Source organism: Sciurus vulgaris, assembly GCF_902686455.1.
Source record: "Sciurus vulgaris genome assembly, chromosome: 12".
In the NCBI taxonomy this organism is placed as follows: domain Eukaryota; kingdom Metazoa; phylum Chordata; class Mammalia; order Rodentia; family Sciuridae; genus Sciurus; species Sciurus vulgaris.
Window position 1 is genome coordinate 57,770,827 of NC_136473.1, and position 19,298 is coordinate 57,790,124.

Below are 19,298 nucleotides of genomic sequence, written 5' to 3' on the forward strand. Positions count from 1 at the left end.
TTCTTTTTCTTTACTTTGGCTTGGGCCTGAGACTTGGTATTGGCTTTCACTGTTTTTCCTAAGGAAAATGTAGGGCCACTGGAGACTTTCTCCACTTTCTTGTTTAAAATAGGGGAAATTTATAGATAACAATAATAAACTAATAGTTAACAATAACATTTCAAAAAACTGGAGGAAGCAATTTTGAAAGTTTTTACCCTGAGGAAATAATATATGAGGAGACACGTTTAACCTGATCTAAACATCACACAGTGCATATATGTATTGAAATACCACACGGTAACACATTAAAATGTACAATTTTTATGTACCACTTAAAAATAAATTTGATTAAAAAACGCAGAGACCCATTCTCTGTGAACGCCATTTGTATGACATTCACATAAAATATTCAGTAAACGTGTAATATGTACAAAAAAGTGTGCCTTGGCTAGACTTGGCAAAAAGCCCTGAGATCGGATGAGCAGCCCTTTGCTCCTCCCAAATGTCTGTGGGACTTGTGAACTTGGTGGGTGTCCTTTTACCTCCATCTCTGTTGGTTTGGGAAGAGGGCCATGTGTAGGCAGCACCTTGAAAATGAGGAGCAGTTGTGGTGTTGCCCAGGCTGGAGGATCTGCCCCTTCCCCACCATTTGCATCTGTGTGGCCCTCGATGTGCCAGGTAGGTCCAGGAGAGGGGAGGAGGATGCCATGTCTCAGGTAAGTACTTAACATGGTGCTAGAGCTGCTGGGTCTGGGATTTCAAGGAACTTCTCAATCTTTTGGCTTCAAGTTGGCAAATTCAGAGGCAGATTCTGTTGCAACGCTTGCTTGTGTTTCCTTCCAGTGGGTCTCTTGAGCTCAGAGCTGTTCTGGGGATAGAAGGCTGAGTGTGACTCCCAGGCTGGTATCTGAACTGGGAGACCAGAAACAAGGGATTTGTGTGACATGGAATCAGGGTACTACAGGCCCTTGTGCCCCCTTCCTAGGCTCACTTTTGGTAACTCCATGTGAATAGTGGGTAAGAGTTGTTTTCATCCAAGATTTGAAGCTGTAGATCCTGACTCTGAAAGTGCTCTGTTCATGAGTAATTTATGGTTCTGGATCTCATGGTCTAAATATTTGGCAGCATTCTGCACTCATTATTTCTGCCTTCTCTTCTTGACCAGAGTTTATTTTGCTCCATGCTGACCTTATTTCAGCTCTAGTGTAAATGACGCTATAGAAAGATTCCTTTTTTAGGTATTCCTTTTTGCTCACTGTCTACAAATATACTAGAAGCCCATGGAAACAAATGACTTGTGCCACATCAGTGAGGCAGGGAATTGGTCCAAGGTTATATCACTTTCTGGAGGTTTCAAACTGAGGCTGGTTGTTTCAGGGGGCTTGATTGTCAATCTTTCTGAGCAATAACACTTACTTTCCCTGCAAACCTTTGGGCATGTTGAGCTCTGTCTGCTTCTTCTCTTCTCATCACCGAATAAGCCAGCCCATGTAATCCCCAGGGCACTCTGGCAAACACTCACTTACCACCCCAGGACAACTCTTAGGAAGAATGGACACACACCCAAACCCTTTGGGATATCCTTTTTCAACATTGTGCATAGCTGCATATTGTTTCACAAAAGAATCCCAGTTAGACAGGAGGCACATGGCCAGAAGGTATCCTTTTACCTCTGAGTAGGTATGGAGGTGGGCTGATGTTGTATTATGTCTGTGCTGGGGTGGAGGAGGGTCAGGGCCCCAGAGGCTAGAGAGAGGTAGTGTAGGATATTTGGGGTTTTCCTATTGAGCTTAAGGGAGCTTGAGTAGTTTGTTTGATCCTTTTGAATTTTTCCCATTTTCCCAAAGGCCAAGGTGGATCCCTGGCTTGGAACTTGTCACCACTGCACAATTTTTGAGAGGACCTGAATCTAGTAATGGTAACTTTGTGAACCCTAAGGAATGTTTCCACTTTCTTTTGAAACTAATCATTACCTCCTTTCCAATCAATACCAGACATGCCCAGAGGTGAAATTAGGCCCACTAGGTAGCTAAGGAATTGGGAGACATTTTTTGGTCAGGAGATCCTAGCTGTTAATTCAAGGGCAGATGCTTCTGTGACCTTCCCCCTACTTACCCACCTCCAACACTTCATTAGAGCAGACAAAACTGGTTTGGAAGCCTGCTGGCCCACATGGCTTTCCCTTGGGTTCTCCTTAAATTCCCTGGTAAGTGCTGTGTATGTGTGTGTGTGTGTGTGTGTGTGTGTGTGTGTTGGAGTAGGGGTGGGGTTGCTTATCTTCCATACTGGATGGGCCATACTCTTTCCTGTAGTAACTTGCCTTGTTAATCTGGGATTGGCTTCAGCAATAATGTCTCCCATTGGTATCTTTATCGTGCCCCTATTAATTCTCCCCTTCTTCCTCATGCTCCACCATCATCAGCTCCTTGTATTGCTCCACCTTTCTCTACCTAGAGAAAAACCTTCTTACTGCTGTCCTATAGCTCCCTGAAGCTCTCAGCAGCAAGCTGCTTCACATCTCCAATTCCAGAACTTGATGACCAACAAAGAGGAATTTTTAAATTTTTAATGTACAAGCTGAGCATCCCTAAACCAAAAGGTCAAAATCCAAAATGTTTTGAGCACTGACATGAGGTCACAAGTGGAAAATTCCACACCTGTGATGGGTGGCAGTCAAAACAGGTATACTAAAAATATTGTATAAAATTACCTTCAGGTTGTGCACATAAGGTGCATATGTAACAAATGTGTATTATGTTTAGACTTGGGTTCCATTTCCAAGATATCTCATTATGTATATGCAAATATTCCATAATCAGACAAAAAAAAAAAAATCCAAAATCCAAAACACTTCTGACCCCAGGTATTTTGGATAAGGGATCCTCAACTGTATAGTGTCTTCAGGCTTTTAATTAGTTAACTTGTGTGTTCATTTTATAAACATTGAACTAAACACCTGTTACATGCTAAACATTCCAGGCTGAATGAGTCCTAGTACCTGCCCTTGGGGAGCTGGAGGTGTTGTTGGCCATAGACTACTGAGTGTAGAGGATGCAAGGAGGCCCAGGAGGGCAGGGCCAGGGTGGAGTGGGCACAGGCAGGGAGTGGTGGCTTCTGCCCCAGGGTTTGCTGGGAGGCAAAGCTCATCTGTGAAGGCTCTGTGGAAGAAGGGACAGGTGTGTGCTACTGACTTAGACTTCAGTGGCTGGACACGGAGGGTAAATACAATAATGAACTGAAAGATCTGTGTGAGCAATGGCCAAGAGACCTGAGAGAATGCGACAGGACCGGGAAATGGTGAGTGGGCCAGCACTGCCAGGACCTAGGGGCAGGGGAGGGGCTGAGCGGGCATGCGTTGTGTGAAGCAGGGTACTAAACATTAAACTCGGCATGAACTGAATTTTGAAGTGCCACATTCTAAAGCAGTTAAAATATCATTTGGATGACAAGAGGACATGTCAAGTTTTGAAAGGCACATTAACAGGTAACTCTGGTGACAATGACTTCTAGATGAATCCCACATTGTGTTGTCCCTGTTGAAGGGCTTTTTCCCTCAAAGCACAGGGAAGAAAGTTACCTCCTTCCTTCTCCACCTTCTCCAACTTTCAATTTCCTTGCAGGCTTAAAAAGGAAAAAGAATTCTGGTGTAGTGACACCCACCTGTAGCCCCAGCTACTCAGGAGGTTGAGGTGTGAGGATCACTTGAGCCTAGGAGTTGGAGACCAGCCTGGGCAACATAGCAGGACCCTGTGTTTTAATAAAAATAGTTTTTAAAAGGAAGAGGGAGGAAAGAAATAAGGAGCTTCTTCTTACCTGTGGGGACCTTCAAATTAGCTGATTCTGGGTTCAGTATTCTGCTGTCTTGGGGGATGCTGGTCCATGGGTATGAATGGTGGAGATCTGGAGGCTGGGTGCCATGATTAATGGGGAAGCACAGTGACGTTGGCAGAGCTGGACTCTGGTTCCACATATGTACCTTCAGGAGAGTCGCTGGAACCCTCAGTGCTCAGGCTTACAAATGAAATCCTAGATGAGAATATCATTTTCAAAGCATCAGGCCTGAGATCCTTGCATGCATTCATCTGCATCATGTGGCTGATATTCCCAAGGAGTTGTTTACCATTGTCCTTTGTTGTGGAAACTATTCTGCCTGAGAAGAGGGGCTCTTCAAGATCCAGTGTCTGGGACAAGTATGAGGTCAGGTTTGTATATACTTCAACTGTGGGTGCCCCTCTCTGATTATAGCTATAAAATAGTGCTGACTCTGTCCTTCCTCCCTGTGCTCACTGAAGAAAGGGTGCTCTGCGAACCCAAATGTAGGGATTCCATAAAGGCCCTAGAGAGAGACTAGTGGGACCTGCTCTGTTCGCAGGCTGGTGTTTCACTCCTTCTGGAAGATCGTGCCAGGCAGGGTAGTTGGAGAGGGCCTGGCAGCAGACAAGCAAGTGCTTCCCCTGCTCTGAGTTCTCTGGGGTCATTCTGCCTTGCTCCCATGATCCTTTCTGGTCATATTTGTGCTGCTTCCATTGCCTTCTTCTTGGTTTTGTTCATAGTGAGTCCAGTATCAGTACGTCATCCCAAGGGCCGGAAGAGAATCCCAGTTAGTGAGAACTGGGGGCCATTTTTCTCCTTTTTCAAGTTCATTTTCTCTTTGGATTAGAAATTTCCCTACTACTCAGAAAACCAGATGATTTATCATTACGAGATGTGCTGTGGGGAATTAGCAGCATATCTGTACCTTCTTTGAAGGGAATTTAACATTGCATGCTTTGGACCACCAATGAATAAGCTATCTTTGTGAAATGTTTTATGGTACCTTCATTTCTTTACTTTTTTAAAAAGAAGTTTGATAAGACGAAAGCTATGTTCTGGGGCACAGGTGTTGTAAGATGCTTAGTGATTGAGTTTTGGTCCTTCTTTACCCTCCTTGGGCAGGTGGCTTTGCCATTTTCTCAGATGAGGAAAGGAGAGAGGCACAGAAAAGGGGGAGTTATGTGTTACCCAGAATCAGTTTCAGAACTGAAAACTCACCAGGGGAAATTTGAGCTTGGCTAGAACTTAGACTAGTTCCAAATCCATGCTCCCTTGCTTCCCCCTCTCCCTATTTCACAGATGGCTTATACTACACAGTTTCAGTAAGGTCTTTGAAATGGGTAGAGGGCTAGGGGGCAAAGCATGATAGAAAGAAATTCTAATTCCATTCTCAGACATGGATTCAAGTCCCGGTTCTGCCTGTGATGAGTTCTGTGACCTTGATTAAGTAAAGGAATCTGCCTCAGTTTCTGTTTCCTTACTGGTGAACCAGGGTAATCTTAATCTTTGCCATCCCCTGCCTCACAAGGCTATTTTGAGCATCATAAGAAATAATATATGCAAAGAGGCTCTGTCAGCTCTGTAGATGTAAAAGGAGAAGGGCAAGAGGAAAAGGAGAAACAATCATGTTGGCAGTCAAGTTCTTTTGTACAGAGCTATTTAGAGCATGAATGGGAAGCCATTTTTGCAGGTTTGGAATTCCTTCCCTCATCCTCTCTACCTTGGGACACCTATCCCCGATTCCCAAAGTATGTCTCTTTCAGCCAGCTTCACACAAATTTATGAAGAATAGGTAATAGGTTGCAGTCCTGGCTGCCCCTTCTGGGCCTGGCTTCCCTCAGTGCATCATGGTAAAGGAGGAGGAAGGTAGGCATGAATACTTGGGCAGACAGACCTGTCTTGGGCAGAACTGCATAAGATGGCACAATCCAGTGTGATTGCCACCCACTTTGGGAGGTAGAACTGTTGGACTCTCCCTCTAAATATCCACCTCCTCCTAAAGCTGAACTCACAAGTGACCTGGAGGTGGGGAACAAAGGCTGGAGGTGTCCTGGATGTTTGAGCAGCTGTTCACCTCCTCCCACACCACTTTTAGTTTCTTTTAGCTTCTATAGCTCCTTGCAAGGAAGAAGGAATCTCACTTACTGAAGGGATTCCCTCTAAAGGGTAATGTCAACCCATAGAATCTCCTTCTGTGTCAAACACAAGTTAATCCCAGAGGCAATTTGTTTATTCATATTCATAGGCATCATTTACTCAGGAATTAGTATGATATCAGGCAATGTCCTAGTATAGCTAATTTTTACCACAGTCCTGTGAGGTTAAGTATTATTATTATGCCTATTTTATAGATGAGGACAATTAAGTGGCTTGTACTAGATCACAGGGTGGGCAAAGTGCTGGAATTAGGATTCAAATTTCTGCCTGGTTGGCTCCCAAGGCGTTGCTCTACCTTGCCACTTCACCTTTCACTGCCAACACACACAAGTCCCTTTGGGTGTTGCCTGTTCTCAAGAACCAGAAAGGCTTGCTGAATGTTATTTATGTTTTTCTAGCTCTCTCAGGGCACCTCTGACCAAACACCAACCCAGTGGTTCTCACCTAGGCTACGCTGGAAACGTGCAGGAGCTTTATCAAATTCCTGTGCCAGCCTGTACTCCATGCTGATTAAGTCAAAATCTCTGGAACTGGGGTACAGGCAACAATGGTTGTAAAGCTCCTAGATGATGACGATGTGCAACCAAGGTTAAGGATCACTGCACTGCCCACCTGGCCTTCAGCTGATGATGCTCTTGTGGCTAATGGACTTCTTTAGAGTGTTGATACATTTTTTTTTTTTTTGGCCAGCCCTTTAGGTGGCCTACTTACATTGCTGCTACACCATTTCCAGATAGTTTGTGACTGACTGTTCATTTAATAGCATTGTTGGTCTTATAAGTTACAAGCAGCATTGACCTCTCAGCTTATACTTCTGAGACAGATATTGGAAGATAGGCATTTGTTTTGAAGGGAGAGGAGGAGGTATTGCCTGGATAGTTGGCTGTTGTGTTCTGCAGGTTGACAAAAAGATAGCCAGTAAGTAGGCCTATACTTGCTCTTTTTTTCTCAGTGCCCAAGGTGAGACATTTAAATATTGTTTCAGGTGGGAAAGGATAAAGCCCAACTCCAAATCTGTACAATGCAAAAATATGTAAATTGGGTTTTAAAATAAAAGATTACATTTAATTTTGGTCAAATCTGTCACCTTGATGTACTTGTTTTTCTCTGTGCCCCAGGTAACTGCAGGAAAGCAGCCTGACATCCTTCAGGCCTCTTTTGGATCTGGGCTCTGGATTTATCAAATGTTCTACACTTTCTGACTGTCCTCTAGTCAGGGTATCTTGCATCATGCCAGGCACAGGACATGTACCCAACACATACTAATTTCTTTCCCTTCCTCCTGTGTACCAATTTAAAGATAGAGATGTCAGCAATAGTCTAACCTAAAGACAACAAAATACAATCTGTTAAGAGCCAAAGGGCTGGTGTTAGATGGGGGTGTAATTTCCAGGTCGGGAAGAAAGCTTCTCCCTGGGAACCAGCAGCAAGGACTGTGGGCTGAGAAGTACACTGTTAGGTCTTCTCTGCAGGCCAGTGGGTTTGATGTGGTGAGGGGAGGGGGATGATTAACTTTCTGGGCAAGGCACTCAGCTCGAAAGACCACCATCAGCGGCATGAATAATTTTTCCTAAGTGGAGTTTTTGGAGGAAAGTGCATCAGAAGGCCCTGGCAGTTGTAGATCAACTCGGAGACTAACTGCTTAGCATCTGGGGCCTTTTTCTTGGCAAAATGAGATAACACAGCCACTTAGATTATTCACAAGGTGTGTGCATGTTGAGGGTGGGAGAGGTCTTGGCATTAACCAAGATGTGATTGAACTTTTCCTCTCCTTTACCTCAGGGACAGGCTAGCTCTTCTGTGCCCAGAGGGCTTCAAAGCCAGTGGGCAGATTGAATACTCCAGGTGAGCAAAGGCACCTAAAATGTCTCTGGGACAGCAGTGCCTTTTTTTAGTTATCTCGGTTTGATACTTTTCTTTGGCTTGAGTTGCATCTCAAACTGGGCTGAGTCTCTGAGATATTCCAATCACAGATGTCCTATTTTTGTACCTGTCCTTGCTGAAAAACCTGTACACCCCCTTTTCCTTCCTCTCCCTACTGTGGGATTGTTGCTTTCCTTTTTCATAAGAATCGTGGATAACTTCATACAACGAATCCTGGTAAAGTTGCTTCCAGTGACTCGTTCCCCAGCTGTTGCGGGGTGGGGGGGAGCCCTAAAACATTTAGCATTTCCTCTCCTAGGGGAAGAGGTGACATTCGTGTTCTTCACGTTCACGGGTGCGTACCTCCCACTTTTAAATGGACTTAAAGACTCTATACTGCCTTTCAGATCTCAAGGAAGGCGAATTAAATTTCAGGAAGCGCGGCGTATTTTCAGTCTCGCTGATTTGGGCCTTTCTGTCCATCCCGCTTCGCGTGCTCCGCCCCACCCTCCCCGCGCCCGGCCGGCTCCCACCTGCTCCTCGCCGTGCTCCTCCTCGTGCTCCTCTCCGCTCCTGTGCTCTGCCCCGCCCTCCACGCGCTGCGTCATGGAAAGGCGGGGCGGGGCGGTGCCCTTGTGGTGGCTGGCGCTACAAGGCCTGCAGAGTGGTCTTGTCCCGCAGTGTGGAAGCTCCTTCATGAACCCTGTCCCGGACTGCGGGAGGGTTGACCTCAAGCTGTCAGTGATCTGTGTTAGAGTCGGAGGTGGTGGGTCTTCGTGAGCACATTAGAGATGCAGATGCTTGACTGAGGTGTCAGCATCAATAGGAAAACAACGGAATCTTGGGCTTTACCCCCCTACCCTGCATGGCCGTCGTCGCTTTAACCTTTCTCAGGTTTTCTCCCTTGCTGGGGTTTTTCAGAAGTCGCACGCTTTCTTAGCCCTGTCCCCGGCAAAACAATTTCAAATGAATAACCTTTATTTTAAAAATGTTACATGTTCATTGTGGTAATTGGATAAATTCAGAAGACTATAAAGTGCAAATCACCTATACTTACCCTCCTAGATTTTCCCCTAGGCAATTAAAAAAAAAAACCAAAAAAAAAAAAAAAAAAAAAAAAAAAAAACCCTGCTTTTATATTGACAGAATTCAATTTTAAATATAGTTTTTTGAGTTACTCTGATAATGAAGAACATGTCCATTTTAATATCTTTCACTTTCAAACACCAGTTGAAAAGGGAAATAGAATATTGACTTAGGTTAGTCCTCGCAATTTAATTTTTTTTGGAAACCATCTCAAGACCATGGCATTTCAGAGCCCAATAATATTTTGAGTTTATGTGGCCAATCCTTCCATTTTCTGGACCTCTACTCAAGTGAAATGGCTTGCTTGGGGTTGCCGAATTAGCTGCAGAAGAACCCATATTTCTGCCTCCAAAGTTAGACTCCTCCCAAAACCCCAGGAACCCAGATCATCACAGTTCACTTTTTAGGTCATATGTAAAATAAGATCAAAGGCAGAGGGGAGACAAGACAGTCACATTAGAAAAGGGACAGCTTTTCTTGGAATTCTGGTACATTTTCAATTCCTTTTTACAAATGAAGCAGAATGATGTTTTCTAAAATACTGAACAGAGAGATGCTGTCACCATTGGAAGCAAACACCAGCAAGAAGATATGTTAAGAGGCAAAGAACTCTTCCTTAGAGAGGGACCCAGATCTTTGGGACAGATTCACCAGTCCCTGAAGATATCAGCTCTGTGATTGGGGCTAAGTGCTGATAGCAGTATGCCTTCCCTTAGAAGCCTGCCCTCTGCACAGCCAATTTTCTCTCCTGTGTCAGTAGCACCCAGCAGGGGCTTGCCCCCTGGGTTGAATTCAATTCCTGGCGTCTGCTCTATTCTTTGCCTGCCCCATCTCTCTTGCTGGGAGTATATTGATTGACAACTCTGTCTTCTTCTGGGGAGGCCTCACTCTTCACACAGGAAACCTCCTTCCTGAGAGCAGAGCATGACCTAGAATAAGTCTTCTGTGAATGTACTTGTTGAAACCATGTAAAAACCTCATCAAAACCTTTGCCCAGCGCTGACTCTTTTAGGAATGGATAATTCATCCTTTCTTTCCCCCTAACAGGGACTGATCTTGATGATAATAATGAACACTTAGTGTTCAATACTAGACACTATCTATTCATCCTCATGGTGTCCCAGACTCATTTTACAGATGTAGAAAGTGATGGGAGCAGGGACAAGTTCACCTGAAGTCACACAGTTAGGAAATGACAGAAGCAGAATACATTGGGCTCCAGAGACCTTGTTTCTAACCTTTAGACTAGATTAGATTAGTTGACTTCCTGCCAGGGCCCCAGGTCCTTTGTGTCAGCATACTCTTAAGAGACTTGCAACCATCTGCAAGAGATTTTATTTTCTTCCCTTTTGAGTAAGAATCTGGGGCTTCCCCCAAATGTATACAACTGCTAGTTTTTTCTGTCATTTTATTTGATTTTCCATAGGCTATTTGTCCTGTTTAGTAACTGCCATTTAGTTATCCATCTTTTGTAAAAAAAAAAAAAAAAAAAACTTTTCATATGAATAAAGTTCTAAAACTAGTAGTTTCTGTTAGCTTCCATACCCTGGTTTGACATTTGGACAAATGTGACCAGAAAGTATATTCTGGAGTTGGACAAAACTATCTAAATCTAAACTCTGCTATTGACTAGCAACATGCCTTTTTTTCTTTTTCATTCCTTGATTTCACTTTTTTAAAAGTGTTCAAGTATTGCCTGCATAGATGTGTTATAGTAAGCAAAATAGTACAAGTGAAATACCTGAACAATGAAATAATACTTTATAAAAGAGTATAAAGGTGTTGCTGCACATCTCCTCCTCAGTCCTGAACTTCTTAATCAGTTTTAACTGCATTCTTCTCTTGGGAAATTTACTTAATCTCTCCAAGATTGTTTCTTGTGTGCAACAGGAGGATGGTGACTACTTCTGCACAAGACTGAAGGTGATGTATGTACAGGTATATGTTAATGGTTGTGATTAGGTAGAAGGAGCATAAGTGCATTATAGCTGCAGTAAGTTGCATCTTTGGCATAAAAAAGGGGTTCTCCACCTTTCCCCTTACTTTGTTTCTCTAGGTTTCTCTAGCTTGCAACCTCTGGTGCAGCCCAAAGCCTGAGGGTGTTGTCAGGGATGTACTGCTTGACTCTGAACTGGACCCAGAAGGGGCAGGTGGTACATCCAGGATGGGTCTGAGTTCCAGGACTTCTGATCCTGGTGCTAGCCATGTCCAAGATTCAGATGGGGAGACGGGGTCAGGAGCTGAAAAAAAAGGAGAGGTTGCCTGAAATCCCTGTGCTCTCACTTGGTTACTCTTGTTCTCTGGAGGAAACCTCACAGTTCACCTGCTTTTCTTTAGCACTTCTTTTTTTTTTAATTTTAGATGTTGACAGAACTTTATTATGTTCATTTATTTATATGTGGTGCTGAGAATCGAACCCAGTGCCTCACACATGCTAGGCAAGTGCTCTACCACTAAGCCACAAACCCAGCCCCTCTTCAGCTCTTCTTTCTGCCTCCTCCTCCCTTGACTGTCCCCAGCCCTGGTGGCATCTTGCCTGGGTTGCTAATAATAGAGAAGGGTACATATGCCAGGCAATGAAGCAGAAGGCCATCCCAGCTCTGCTCTTTTGCACTGATCCTGGCAGACTTTTGTGGGCTGGGTTGGTAAATATCCTTGTGAGCAGAATAAGTCTTTGTGTGTCCTGGAACTGGAAGGGCTGATGGGGATGCCTTTGGCTTCAAGATTTTAGCTGAACAGCATTTCAAATACCTCTAGGCTTCCAAACCATCCCCAAGCAGGGTAGAGAGGGTTTGCAGGTTTGGAGAGAAAGCTGCTCTGGTGAGAACTGGGAGGGTTCTATTAGGGATGTTTAATTCACATCTGAAAGGAAACATGGTGCAGTTTGGCTTTTCAGGCCTCAAAAGCCAAAGGAAGAGTGAAAGAAGAAAAGTAAAGTTCTGCAATTTTCCTATTATCCCCCCAGCCCCACTACCGAATTCACTGGGTTGCTTATGCAACTTGCTTGTGGAAACTTTTGTAGAAATTATTGAATAATACTGAAGCAGCTACCTAAGTTCTTTTCAAATCAAGGTGTGATTTAAGTCTTCTAATGAATTAGAATAAAATACTTCCAGATTTCTGGGCCATTCTCAAGGCAATTTTGCTAGATAACAATTACTTGCACTTCGGCCCTGTTTTGTGGTTGCAAGGCACTTTCACATCTGTTTTCTCACTTGGTTGTCATAATTACCTTGGGATACAGGCAGGGCATGTCTTGTTATTATCCCTATTTTGCAGATAAGGAAGCCAAGGTTTTTAGAAGGTGGAGTCACATGAGAGTTGGGGTGATGGTGGTAGAGAGGGCCATCCAGCTGTATTCCCTAAATCATCTTGCTCCCCACTGAGATGAAGTAGCAGGGAGGCTCTGGGAGCTGTGATCCCTTTGAACTCTTATATTAGAGAATTCAGCAGTTCTTAGTGAGTTTGTGTGCATACACTGGGAGTGGCTTTTCTGAACTGCCATTCTCTGCTTCCTTAGAATTGGCATGTTAATAATGAAACCAAGATGGCTGTCTTTTACCCATCAGACTTACCCTTTTGTTTTTGCAAAGTGCCCAAGTGGTACAAAGTAGGCTGGGGGTGTACCTGATTATTCTTTCTGCATTGCTTTGCAGGTAACTGAATTAGAAGACTGTACTCAAAAGGCATCACACAGCAGCCAGATGTTCATTTTACTAAATGGAAAATATGACTCAGAACTGAGGCCAGTCTGACCCTTCAAGCAGGCAAATTAGGATGAAGCCTTTGCCTTTGGATTGTAAAGAATGTAGGAGTAGGAAGCCCAGGTTATGGTGGTTTAGTTGAGTTCTTCCCACTTCTGTTATTTGGACTTGCTTGTGCTCCTCTGACCAGACACTAGAGGATAGTCTACCGAAAGTGCAGAATTTCAGACAGGGCTCAGAAGGGTAACTGGGAGAGTTCTGGAGTGGAACTGTAGCTGAGGGGATGATTTTGAGGAGCAAGGTCAGGACTCAAGAAAGCTATGTACATTCTTTACTCTTAGTGATTGGATGAACCAAGCATTTGTATAGCACATGAGAGCTTTGTTTGTTCTCATTCCACGTGATCCTCACAGCAGCTCAAGGATGTGAGCAGAGCAGCAAATACCATCCTATCTTACAGAGGAAGTAGACCTCAAGAAGCAGGAAGGTTGAGTAATTTGCCCAAAGTTCCACAGCTAGTAAGGCAGAGCTGGCACCAAAGCCCAGGTCTGCTGGCCCTTACTATTCTTTCCAGGATGCCATCCAGCCTTCTTCCCCTTCCTTCCTCCTCCCCACATTTCCCCAGAGGCTCCTAGCCATCCAGCCGGCTAGCGGTAAGGGAAGTGATAAAGAGAACTTTTCCAGTGTGGAGATGTTTCTAGAAACAAGTGAACCCATATCTGTGTCCTAATCTGTGCTTAGGATTTGGGGGTGATCAGATTGAACCTTGATACTTAGCTCAGGACCCCCTGAGAGTGCTTGTGTAAGAGTTTCCAAGTGTGGCCAGCTTCTTGAAGGCTGCTAATGGAAAGTAGTAAGAGTTCCATTTTCCTGTTGCAGGCAAGTATTTCCTCCTTGGGTTATAGCAACCACTTCCTCCTCAGCACCCAGTGGGACGTGGTAAACACCCATTACGGCAGAGTATTCCCTTCTGAGAACCTCACAGGGTTCCTTTTTTTCTTTTTTAAAAAGTCTTTAAACACACGGTGGGTTCTGCTGCACAAGTCTCCTTCCCCTCTGGTTTAGAGTTTTCACAGTCCTCTGTTGTGGCCTTGGAAACAGAAAACCCACACGGAGGTCAAATGCAGTTCTCCGGTTGTTTTGTCATCCTGCTGTGTTTGGGAGGGAACTGGACCGGAGTCACCGTGGTAGGAATGTGGAGTCATTAACCATTGGGGGAATACTGGATCAGCCAAAGGCTTGTGGGTAAACAGGAAGGTCACAGATTTGGCGGTCATTAAGAATGGTCAGAACAGCTAGAATAGTGGTTCTGAAAGTGGGGACAGGGAACGGAGCAGGTTTGGTGGGCAGGTACTGAGAAAAGGAAACGAATAGGGCTTGTGAAGAAATTGAAAGGGCATGGGGGATATTGGGAGAAGGTGATTTGAAGAGCATTGTTAATTTTAGATATTTAAAAATACATTCATGCTTTGAAAAAATACTTGTCTTTGTGATGGGGGCGGGGGGACACAAAAAACTCTTCTAAATCCACTCCAGTTTTTTCTTAAAGTCTTGGATTCCATGGAATGCTATCACCAGAAAATAATTGTGGTGTGGAACTGGTTACCTCTGAATTTGTAGGGTGGCAATTGAGATCAAGTTGGGGAATGGAGGAGTTTGGAGCATATATGAGCTATACAAACCTTCCACCTCCTGTCTCTCAGCCAAAAATGGGGGGAATAAGTCAAGCCACTCTGTGTGTTTGTGCTTAACCTTTATGCATTATTTCACAGAACAATTAAAGAGTGGGCCACGGAGCCTATCTGGCAGAGATCTCTCATCAGCATAAGCAGGAGCTTCCTGCAGCTCTGACGGATTTACAAGACTATCCAGATATAGAAACTTACATTGCAAACAGGCTTGTAATGTTTCTTACTTTGTGAAGACAGATGATAAAGCTGAAAGGCCAAGAAATGTCAACATATAACATGTATCTAATGTATATGTATGTGTTGATCTTTATCTATACAGTATCTATGTCTACAGTATGTATTTATACTATGCCAACCTTACCTCCTGTGTCTGTTTTATATCTAGAAGTTTCAAACAGACCTATCAAAGATGTCTAGGGAATTTCAGAGGATACCTTTATAAGTGAGAGTTTTATAGGTGAAGGCACAGATCTGGACAGAGATCTGGCCCACTTTTTTCCAGAAATATTTCAGGACTGGAAAAGTTTTCATTATCACTTTGACTACAGGTTGGGACTTGGCTACACTAGTTTCTGGCACCACCACCTGATTGCTTTGATTATCTTTAGACCAATCAGTGGCCTTGCATTAGCTTTCCTTAAATCCTCTCCACCTCGAAGGAAGATAGAGCCTATGTTTGCATGATTTGTCCAATTCATGTGTTTTAAATGGGACTATCCAGAATGTCCTTGCCATACACTTGGTCCAATTTAATGCATGCTTATCACTTTCACAAATAGGATTCTAGTTAGGAAGGGCCATCATTCTGGGTGTGGCAGGTTTTTTGATTTTTAATTACTGGAATCGTGGCACAGAAGCCAAGGGCAAGCTCTCTAGCTGGGGCCTGTTTGCCAGCCCGGGTTCACACCTTTCTTAGGAGCTTCAGTGAAGACAGTGAGGTGGCTGCCCCACCTAAACATATCTGAGATTCATTCAGTGATACTGTCTCCCACTGAGGAAGGACACATACTTTTCATGGCATACCTGGTACTGTGCTCTCCACCCCTGCCTATGGACCAGTTCTTTATTTCTGGCACACAAATGCTCTTCTCACTTCCTTATTGTCCAGATACCTTGGCCTTTGAAGGCATTTTCTTTCAACAGATCACACCTCCAGGTTGGATGATTACTAAAACAGAACATGCTCCTAATGAAAGAGCCCTGGTCTAAAGTAAAGGGTTAAAAAAAAATCTGTCTTGTCTCATCTGGACAGTTACAGTGGCCTCCCATCTGATCTTTGTTATTCTCACCCCTTCCCATCTGCTTTCTATTCCCTAGGTTCACTCTACACACAGGCAGAGTGATCCTTGTAGAATGCCGGATTACGACACACCTCACTCAAAACACTCCCGTGGCTTTCTACCTCACACAAAACCCCAAATCCTACCAACAGCCTGGAAAACTGTGCAGGTGCTGACCTCTTTTTATCCCACACACCCCAACCCCTGAACACTCCATTCCAACTATTTGCTGTTCCTGCCAGCCTTTGAACTTACCAGCACACCTGGTCTCAAGGCCCAAACCCTTAGCTGTTCCCTCTACTGCCTTTCCTTTCTCCAGTGCATGGCCCAGCCCCACACTTCCTGCAGAAAAGGCCCACCTAAGACATCATACCTCTCTCTTCTCTCCTCCAGCTGCTCCCTTTCCTTCTACCTGACTTTATTTGTCTTCAAAATATTTATTGCCACCTGATACAATATATTGCTTATTTATCATCTCCTCCCTCCACTTATAGTGGAAGCTGCTTCAAGGTAGGTAGGGACTGTTGTGCTCACTGCTACATCCTCCACACCTAGAACAGTGGCATATCTGCAAATATTTGTCTAACAATGAATGAATGAATGAATGAATGAATAAATCCATGAGCAACAGCATTTATTAAGTCCCTTTATTGGGTGCTGAGTTTCTAGCAAAGGGTACAAAGATATGATCCCTGCTTCCAAACTGCTCACTGCTTTGAACTGTTTTTTTGTGGAAGGTTTTTCTAATAACTATCTTCCCCACTCCTGTTCTTGCCATGCTTTTGAATGTTGGAAAGTCTACTTCACCATATGGTTCTAGCTGTTTGTCATTAAAATGGCCCTTCACTAGTGTTCATGGATGTCTAGAGCAATCAGCCCATTCAGGGAAGTTTTCAGTCTTGACCTTATGGAACCTAGATAGAGGAGAAGGAAGCTCTATTGCTTCCTCAGATGAAGGGAGCTTTTGGAAGTGGCTGTGTTCTCAGAACAGATATAGGAAGAGGCACCAAAGAAGCTGGGTAAGATAGGGCCATGGTTTCTTCATGTCACCTGTTTATTTGGTGATCCGTATAATTTTGGGGTGGGTACTGGGGATTGAACTCATGGGCACTCGACCACCATGCCACATCCCCAGCTCTATATTGTATTTTATTTAGAGGCAGGGTCTCACTGAGTAGCTTAGGACCTTGCTTTTGCTAAGGCTGGCTTTGAACTCGTGATCTTCCTGTCTCAGCCTCCTGAGCTGCTGGGATTACAGGCATGTGCCACTGAGCCTGGCTGTAAAATTTTTAAATTATAAAAGAAAGCTGACCACAGTACAGAAAATTTGAAAATAAAGAACATCTTTTAGCATAAACCTACCATCATAACTAAGCATGTTGATTCTGTTGATTATTAATTTAATTGGTCACTTCAAAAAGGATTTGAGGATGCTTACAAATTTACTTGCATTCAGTACAATGGAATATAAATCAATAGAAATCAAAGGGTCCAATGGCTTATTGAAGTCAGTATAAAATTAATGTGGAGAAATATGTACTATTCAACCTTCGAAGTGTGTACTTTTGGGGGCTGATGGTGGAACTCGTGAAAGAGCACTTGCCTAGTGTGTGTGAAACTCTGAGTTTGATTCCCAGCACTGCAAAAACTGAAATATAAAGTATGTTCATTTTTCGTAGCCCATCCCTCTCTTCCCCCATTAAAGCAAAAATTTCCATGTTTCTTTCTAATCTTTATCATTAAGGACTGAATGATCAATCCCAAGGATGTACCCATAATTTATTTAATCATTCCTCCATTGTTGGATGTTGGGCTATTTTCAATACTATTGTTACTAGAAACAATGGCTTAATTAATGTTTTTGTGCTTGTAACTTTTTCCATATTTTGAAGTGTTTCCTTAAGTAGATTTCCAGAGGTAAAATAAGTAAATGAAAGGTTGAAACATTATTATGGGCCTCGAAACATATTCCTGGGCTGTTTTCCCAAAAGATCATGTGCAAATTGGGATGTGTCCCAGAAGTCTATTGGCGTACATCCTGCTGTAGTCTCCTCACCACCAATAGTCTTTATTACTTTTCTATTTTGCTAATTTAATAGGAAGTTTATTATTTTCATATATGTATGTTGAATCACATGGATGTTGTCGGGTTCCCTATTGGCATCTTACAATTTTTCTTATGCATTTGTTTGAGTTTTGAGTTCTTTATATTCAAAATCTCTTAACCCTTCAACCATAACATATTTTATAAGAATTTTCTCCAGTTTATTTGACTTTTGCATTGGTTTGCAGACTTTGTGTGTGTGTGTGTGTGTGTGTGTGTGTGTGTGTGTGTGCGCGCGCTTTTGAGTCTTAAAAGGTTTACATTTTGGATAGAGTGTTCTTGGTAATTTTTTTTTTTTTTTTTTTTTTTTTTTTTTTTTTGTCATTTATCAAGAGACTGTATAGTTCCAAATTCATTAACTCCATAGTCAAGGCCTTTGGTGATCTTCACTTAGTTATTCCAGAGACTTCCCTTCTGTTCTTCTATGAATACCTTCTCATCAGAAATTTGAGCCAGTGGAGTATCTAACATATTTGGCATCAGAGGTAGATGATTTTAATTGTTCCCTTCTTCTCTAATGACAAAATTATTTTCAGGAATTAATTGAGAAATAAAACAAAAATAATAATGTTAGAAAAGAACTGTAAACAGTGAAATTTTTCTTTTACTGAATTTTGTGTATATGATAATGCTAGTAAAAAAGGGGGGAAGAGTTAGTAATGGATTTGATACTTGATAATTACATTATGCTTATTTTGGAAAAGGGGGAAAATTATACTTACATATATTGGTCCATAGTGGTAATGAGTATGACCCCTACAGTTTCTGTTTCTGAATCTTCTGTGAACTTGTCAGACTTCATGAAAGTCTGTTGTTCTAGTCAGCTTTTTGGCTGCTGTGACTGAAAGGAGGCAACCAGAACAACTGTAAAGGAGGAACTTTTTTTTAGGGGCTCACATTTTCAGAAGTCTTAGTCCACAGAAGACCAACTCCATTCTGTGGACTGAAGGTGAGGCAGAACATCATGGTGGACGAGTGTGGAAGGGCAAAGCAGCTCACATCAGGAAGCAGAGACTCTACTCTCCAGATACAAATATATATATATATATATATATATATATATATATATATATATATATATATCCCATAGCCACACCCAAATTCACACCTTCTCCAGCTACACCCTACCACTTCAGTTACCACTCAGTTAATCCCTATCAGGGGATTGTTTCACTGTTTGGGTTAAGACTTTCCCAACCCAATCATTTCTCCTCTGAACCTTCTTGCATTTTCTCACACGTGAGCTCACGCCTCACATCCAAACCATAACATCTGTCTTTGTGTTTTCATCACATTCATTAGACAGAACCAGATTTGTCAATCTCCTCCCGTAGATGGTTGTAAAACACTTTTTATTCATGTTCATTTTGAAAAGTTTTTCATTCAAAAGTAACAGATACATAAATAGACTTAAAATATCTTAAACATAAAGGATCTGGCAAAAATTCACAAAAAATGCCATGTCACAATAAAATCCAGATGTTACAGTACTGCCCCTGTAAATCATTAGGATTTTAACCATCTCTGCTGTTGAAAAGTTTAAAACACAAATTGAAACTCCCAGCTGTTCTCCTCAGGTGACAGGATGGGTGGATGCTGCTCAGGCTCAATGTTTTGT

At 42.9% G+C, this 19,298-nt stretch overlaps 1 protein-coding gene and 2 long non-coding RNA genes across 5 annotated transcripts in view; 2 read left to right on the top strand and 1 right to left on the bottom strand.

The window, feature by feature from the left end:
* LOC306641513 overlaps positions 1 to 7,759 on the bottom strand; it is a 23,326-nt gene extending 15,567 nt beyond the window's left edge. Inside the window, exon 1 of the long non-coding RNA XR_013758178.1 lies at positions 3,796 to 7,759. This is a non-coding gene — a long non-coding RNA (uncharacterized lncRNA). The remainder of the gene's footprint in view (positions 1 to 3,795) is intronic.
* ITPKB (inositol-trisphosphate 3-kinase B) overlaps positions 1 to 19,298 on the top strand; it is a 100,122-nt gene that overhangs the window by 44,150 nt on the left and 36,674 nt on the right. The window contains exon 1 of one of the 3 annotated variants that reach the window (XM_079106621.1): positions 1,679 to 3,279. The exons of the other annotated variants lie outside the window; for them this stretch is intronic. Coding sequence (XP_078962747.1) covers positions 3,238 to 3,279 — 42 coding nt within the window. The 5' untranslated portion in view covers positions 1,679 to 3,237. Of the gene's footprint in view, positions 1 to 1,678; positions 3,280 to 19,298 lie in introns of those variants that run through there. 3 annotated transcript variants of the gene reach the window in all.
* On the top strand, positions 8,937 to 17,993 carry LOC306642127. The gene is made up of 2 exons (XR_013758395.1): positions 8,937 to 11,973; positions 12,558 to 17,993. It is a non-coding gene; the product is annotated as an uncharacterized lncRNA (long non-coding RNA).